At 41.5% G+C, this 6,490-nt stretch overlaps 2 protein-coding genes across 2 annotated transcripts; one reads left to right on the top strand and one right to left on the bottom strand.

Annotated features, from left to right (window-relative positions):
- The first annotated feature begins 1,930 nt into the window (after positions 1 to 1,930).
- LOC148768085 (uncharacterized) lies at positions 1,931 to 3,600 on the top strand. The gene is made up of 3 exons (XM_088822763.1): positions 1,931 to 2,914; positions 3,016 to 3,077; positions 3,180 to 3,600. Exons 1-3 carry the CDS (start codon positions 2,149 to 2,151, stop codon positions 3,546 to 3,548), a joined length of 1,197 nt encoding a protein of 398 aa, XP_088678889.1. The 5' UTR covers positions 1,931 to 2,148; the 3' UTR covers positions 3,549 to 3,600.
- Positions 3,601 to 4,465: 865 nt separating this feature from the next.
- LOC148768086 (uncharacterized) lies at positions 4,466 to 6,218 on the bottom strand. Its single transcript, XM_088822764.1, has 2 exons — positions 4,686 to 6,218; positions 4,466 to 4,585 (listed from the first exon to the last, which is right to left on the bottom strand). Exons 1-2 carry the CDS (start codon positions 6,216 to 6,218, stop codon positions 4,466 to 4,468), a joined length of 1,653 nt encoding a protein of 550 aa, XP_088678890.1.
- Between the last annotated feature and the right edge of the window lie 272 nt (positions 6,219 to 6,490).

A 6,490-nucleotide genomic window follows, 5' to 3' on the forward strand; every position in this document is an offset into this window, starting at 1 on the left:
ATAATATACATATGAGTTTTGCGCATCGATATATAAATGACTTTGAATGCCGGCTCTATGGAAATTAGCAATTTAACTGCTTGAAAATTTGTTCGTCTACAAATGCCCCCTCGAGACTTGTTCACGGACAACGCGTCTTAAAGTGAATAAGTCACGAATATATCGAGTTGATTCGTAAATATATTTGGAGCTTTTCATGATTTAATAACCCCTCACGTGCCTACTCTCGGGACTGTAGTCCCGAGAATATATGTAATTTTGAGCCCAAATTTTTTTCTCTTGTCAATGTCGGCCCACCAATTGCTTTATGCCTATTTTGAAGTTCAAAATTTGAATTTAGACATATTCGTTTCTTGTGAGGAGTCATCAAATTTCCATAATAAAATAAAATAAATAAAAAATGGGCCCATCATCTTCGGCTGGCCCTTCTTGAAAATAGCTAAACAAACTTGCATACTAGCATGCCCCATATCAACAAAAGCAATGTTCAACGGCTTGTAATATCATAAGCTATAGGGCCCACTCAAAACCAAGTACAATGAGAGAGTCCCTATGGAATTATAATTGCAACCTGATTTCCGTGTGGAGAGAAAATCTCAAACTGCGGACGTATTATTCATGTAAAAGGACTCTTCTGCAACTTGATTTTCCCAACTCAAACACGTATTATCCTTCTCCCAGTAGATTTCAAACTCCTTGTGATTGGAAAATCTCAATCCTAACATGAATGGGATAGTTATTTTTCTAGCTTATAAAAGGAGGTGGCCCCTACCAATTTTTTCATTCATCAGCTTTCAACCATCGACCCTCTTGCAAAAGGATTTTCACCTCCATCGAATTTAGCTCTTTTTTTTTCGGTGGTTTTGCTAATTTCTTTGGCTCGATTTCAGGTCAGTTCCATATAAAAAAAAAAAAAAACGTTTCCCTATTTTTTTTTTATTTTTTTTTTGACACTTGAACGTGCTTTTGATTCCTTTCTTTAACTCACCGGTCCTCTTTTCTTCGTTTTAGGTTTGGCCATTGGGTGGTTTTAGCACGATTCCTTGCCCTCGCTTTTTTTATTTTTTTATTTCTTTTATATCTCACCACATCGAACTTATCGCTCTTTCTTTGATCTGTTTTGATAGATTTTCCGATGGTTTATTTCAAGCAAGCTTTCTCTTCTTTAGGCGACGAGCAATTGGTAATTCTTGACGATCGTTACCAACCGAACGACAAAGGAACCGTCTTGACGATTTATGCCCCCCTTATCGGTCCTTACGCAAAGCAATGGCCACGTCTCACGACTCCGAATCGCATGTCCGTTTGGTCCCACGAGCATCCTCATAATAAGTACGAGTACGTGTACAGTTTGCGAGCATCAAATCATAAACCCGACAGATCCACGCTTCCGGAAGAGTCAAGCAGTCCGAGCCTTCTGCCGACTTTGGGTGGCAACATCGTGAAAGGAAAAGTCAAGTGGGGAGATACTCTCGAGCTTTCCGGCGGCTTTCAGTTCTTCAGAGGGTACTGGGAATGGACCGAAGACGTTCTCAGTCGTTGCCAGCACAAGCAAAAGTCCGCGAAGATCTATGATTCTGTATATGCCTCCCTCTTCACGTACGACTACAAATCTGAAATTATGAAGGCGTTCTTCGAGGCATGGTGTCCGACTACAAATACCCTCTTGACGTCTCCTGGAGAAATGTCTATCTCTTTATGGGATTTGCACATCCTCTCCGGGCTACCGTTAACCGGGCTCTTTTACGATGAAGTTGTCCCTGCCTCTCAAGAACTCGTTGGTTCCGATGCAAAGGGTGTTCGATATTCTTACGTTTCTGCCGACATCTATTCCATGCCTACCACTTACTTCGGAAGCGCTCTAAACATCCGTCCTCCAATGTCTCTGTCGAAAGATGGATTCAGTTTTGGTCGAAGAAGCAGAAGAAATACACTCAACCTCCTCCGCGCAAAGAAAAGAAGGGTGTTCGCCACAAGTCAACTCACAATCCTTCCGGCAATATTGAAGCACATGCAAAATGGATCAACATTGAAGAAGCTGTGTTTTCGAGCATTAGCGTTGATGTCGAACTGAGGTCCGAGACGTACTTGGCGGCCCATTTGGCCTGTTGGCTTTGCACCTTCGTTCTCCCCACTGATGATGAAGGCATGATACGTCCTTCAACGTTCAAGATGGCTAGCATAATGGCGAGTGGCGAAGAAGTCTCTCTTGCAGTTCCTGTCTTAGCAAGCATCTTCAACGGCATAAATAGGATTTCGAGATCCTTGAGACCCCATCAAGAGAACTCTCCGTTTCCTATTCACTTCGTCTATAGTTGGTTGGCGCTTTATTTCAAGACCCATTGTCAAGTTCTGCAAGGCGTAGCCGTCGATGGCCCAAAGATGATATCTTATTCCGGAGAAGGAAGCGCTAGATACTACACTCCCGCGGATGCACGCAAACGGATTCACAAAGGAGATCTTATGTCTTGGACTTGTACCACGATCCCTAGGAGCGATTCTTCTTTATATGTCGATGATGGAACAACAAAAGGGTCCGAGAGAAATTATTTCATCGCCATTCGCTCGAGCTATCTCTCCTTGCGGCGTGGTAATCGTTTCGTTACTGAGCCATATAGTCCTCATCGGTTTAGCCGTCAATTTGGGTTTTACCAAGATGTGCCCGGAGTACTTGATGAAGACGTTCGCGAGGCTTCTTTAATAGATGGACTCCGTTATTGGCGTCTATGTGTTTTGCTCGAGTCCATGTCTAAAGTGATATTTTCCGTCGTTCCTCAAAATCCAAGGAAGTTTCACACGGACGGCTATAAAAGATGGTGGACTGAAGCTTACGGAACTTATCTTGAAAATAAAGTTGCGAGTTTGGTGAACTTGGAGTTCCACTTGAAGACTCGGCAATCTTTCTCGCGAAAATGTGCTCCAAACCAAAAACCCTCCTAGAGATATAAAGAAGAGGAACGTTTTGCCTCCATCGGATGAGAGTGACGATAGCCACATAGAACGTCATTGGAAAAGGCCGAAGAGGGACCCGCAATCTTCAAAACCACAAGATCTTCATATTGATAACAGTGTGGACAGTCATTCTCGAACAAATGACACTTTTGTTGAGAAGGTTGCACTTAACACTTTCCCTTTTTTTTTTTTATTATTATTTTTTCTTAATGATTTATTTTTTTTAGTTGGAAAACGAGATAATTAACGTTGATGATCGCGAGGAATCTCAAGCTAGTCATCACTCAACTGCCAGGGCTTGCTCAATGGGTGCAACTTTGTCGTCGACTGCTTTGATGCCTGCCAGAACATCCAAGATGAAAGAGACTGCGAAAGGGTCGTACAATGGTGCTTGTTCAGTTTTTGTGGGTGAAAATTTTCTGAAAAATCACAAGCGGGTTTTTCTTCGCCAATTATGGCAAGATCTTCGTGCGAGGATAGTACGGACTTCAATTGATTCCATCTCGTCTATTCAAGAAGATGTCCAATTAGTTCTTGGAACCATGAGGGATCTTGGTGATTTCGACATATCTTGCATAGAGGAATTATTGAAGTAATTATTTTCCCAGGCGACGGCTTATGATAAGGTGAGGTCGTCGAACTCTGAGAAGGCATCTAAACAGATTCTATCACGACAATTAGAGGAGGCTAAAGATCGTTTGCATACTACTCAAGCTAGAGAACACAAAGAGACTCTTCAAGTTCAAGTCACCAATAATGATTTGGAGAGTGTCAAGAAAGAGCGTGCTGCTTTGAAGGTGAGGGTGGGACAGTTGAGATCATCATTAAAGCGACAACGAGAACTCCTTCATACTGTTCAAACTGAAATTCGTGAGATTAACGAAGAGATTGTTGCCATTGAAAATACATCCCCTTTAAGTGATGATTTGGTAGAAGAATTGCGCGCTTCTAGAAGATGCCAAAGGAAAGTTGAACGATTTAGACCCTTTCGCTTGAGCTAGATTTAGATTTTACCTTTTTTTTTTTTTTTTTTTTTTTTTTTTTTATTTCACTTTTATGACTCATGAAATAAAAAAAATCTCCTTTTCCATCTTGTTCTCTTAGTATTCTGCACTTGTATTTTTCAACATTTTTTTTTTGTAGGAAATGACTGAACTTAGAGAATATCTAAGCTGCCTACGTTCCCCGAAAGGGATCAAGTCATAACGTAGTTCAAAGGAAAAAAGATAGAATTTTTTTTTTTTTTTTTAGGAAAGGACTGAACTTAGAGAATATCTAAGCTGCCTACGTACCCCGAGTGGGATCAAGTCATAACGTAGTTCAAAGAAAAAAAGTAGATTTTTTTTTTTTTTTTTAGGAGAGGACTGAACTTAGAGAATATCCAAGCTGCCTACGTACCCCGAATGGAATCAAGTCATAACGTAGTTCAAAGAAAAAAGATAGATTTTTTTTTTTTTTTTTTTTAGCCGTGCACAGTTTCAACTCATGCGGGCCAGGAGCCTTCTCCTCCACTTCATGCATAGTACCGCTTCAAGAACTTTCCATTTATCGGACCAATTCTTAAACCATCTTCGGCAACCAACTTGTACGCTCCATTTGTGTATGCTTCTTTGACGACATAAGGACCATCCCACTTTGAAGTAAATTTATTTCCCGTTTTATGAGTGACGATGATGGGCTTCCTTACGGCAAGTACCAAATTAATCTCCAACTTGAAACGATCTTGGTCGCACCTTCTTGTTAAATGCCCTAGAAAGACGAGCTTGGTAGCATTCAATACTTTGTTGTGCCTCTAATCTTTTCTCGTCAAGAGCTTCCAATTCTGCAAGACGCAAACGAGCATTTTCTTCTTGAGTGAGTTCTTCTTGTATAGCTATCCTCAATGATGGAATTTTTTTTTCAAGAGGCAAGACCGCTTCCACACCGTACACCAACGCATATGGAGTGGCTTGAGTAGGTGTTCTATACGTTGTTCTATAAGCCCATAAAGCTTCTCCCATCCTTTCGTGCCAATCACGTTTTGACTTGGCGATCACTTTCTTCAGCAAATTACATAAAGTTTTGTTGAAGGCCTCGGCGAGTCCATTGGCGGCAGCGTTGTACATTGAAGACTTTCTTTGCTTGAAGCCAAACTTTTCACAAAGTTTATCTATCACACCGTTGCAGAATGCCTTTCCGTTGTCCGTGATCACATATCGAGGAACTCCGTAACGGTAGATGATGTTGATGCGGATGAAATCTGCAACATTCTCCTTCTTTACTTCTCGAAGAGGCACTGCTTCAGCCCATTTGGAAAAGTAGTCTGTTGCCGCCAAGATATAGAGATGTCCAGCGGAAGACTTTGTCATAGGTCCAACCACATCCAAACCCCAAACATCAAAGGGCCATGAGGCAACAGTAGGGTGTAATGGCTCTGGCGGTTGATGAATAAAGTTTGCATGAAATTGGCAAGGTTGACATTTTTGGGGATACTCCATGCAATCCTTTACCATAGATGGCCAATAATAACCCATTCTTTTTATTCGAAAATGTAATTTGGGTCCTGACTGATGGGCGCCGCAAATTCCGGAATGAGCTTCTTCTATGGCTTGAACGGCTTCGTCATCACCTAAACATCTCAAGAGGACTCCGTCAAATGAACGTCTGTAAAGTGTCTCTTTGTAGTAGATGAAACGAGCCGCACGACGTCGAATATCAACTCTTTGACGTGGATCATTAGGCAACTTTTCGTACTTCAAGTAATCCACAAATGATTGACGCCAGTCTTCTTTCTCGATTTCAAATACGTAAACCACTCGAGTTTCGTCTTCTTCAATTTCTTCTTGTTCAAAGATTGGTGGTACAACCCATCTCTTGAAAATTGATATACGAGTTCCGTCTTCGGGCATGGCTAAAGTAGAAGCAAGTTTTGCCAATGCATTTGCTTGTTTGTTATCCTTTCTAGGCACATGTTCTATCGTCACATCACCAAGGTATCCGATAAGTCTTTTAGCGTAGTCCACATAAGGGAGTAAATCGAGCTTCTTTACTTCGTATGATCCGAGTATCTGATTGATCACCAACTTGGAGTCTCCACATATCTCCAAATTTAGTTGTTTTATATCAACTGCCATTTCTAGCCCAAGGATAAGGGCTTGATATTCAGCAACATTGTTAGAGCAATTTTGTGTTAAGGTAAAAGAGTGAGGCAACACTTCGCCGTTGGATGTGACGAATACTACTCCAGCGCCCGCTCCTTCTCTGTGAAAAGCTCCATCAAAATACATTTTCCAAGGAAGACTAGCTTCAATCACAAGAACATCTTCATCGGGTAGATCATCGGATTACTCCCACTCTGCAGGGATAGGGTGATCTGCCAAGAAATCGGCTAGAACTTGTCCTTTCACAGCCTTTTGTGGAATATATGTTATGTCAAACTGCTGCAATTGCAGGTACCACCTTGCAAGTCTGTCGGATAGGACGGGTTTTGACATGACATACTTTAGAGGATTCATCCTTGAGATTAGGCGGACAACATGCGCTTGAAAATAATGCTTCA

This window comes from Erythranthe guttata, chromosome 9 (genome assembly GCF_056151865.1).
Source record: "Erythranthe guttata isolate IM_541 chromosome 9, IM_541, whole genome shotgun sequence".
Taxonomy (NCBI): Eukaryota; Viridiplantae; Streptophyta; class Magnoliopsida; order Lamiales; family Phrymaceae; genus Erythranthe; species Erythranthe guttata.

Bases quoted from the DNA above. Each gene is read 5' to 3' on its own strand.
- LOC148768086 (XM_088822764.1), bottom strand. From the start codon at position 6,218: ATGTATTTTGATGGAGCTTTTCACAGAGAAGGAGCGGGCGCTGGAGTA. The intron at 4,586-4,685 runs GTGCGACCAAGA...TTTACTTCAAAG, and splicing joins CTAGGGCATTTAACAAGAAG to TGGGATGGTCCTTATGTCGT.
- LOC148768085 (XM_088822763.1), top strand. From the start codon at position 2,149: ATGATACGTCCTTCAACGTTCAAGATGGCTAGCATAATGGCGAGTGGC. The intron at 2,915-3,015 runs GTGCTCCAAACC...TCATTGGAAAAG, and splicing joins GCAATCTTTCTCGCGAAAAT to GCCGAAGAGGGACCCGCAAT. The intron at 3,078-3,179 runs GTCATTCTCGAA...TATTTTTTTTAG, and splicing joins TATTGATAACAGTGTGGACA to TTGGAAAACGAGATAATTAA.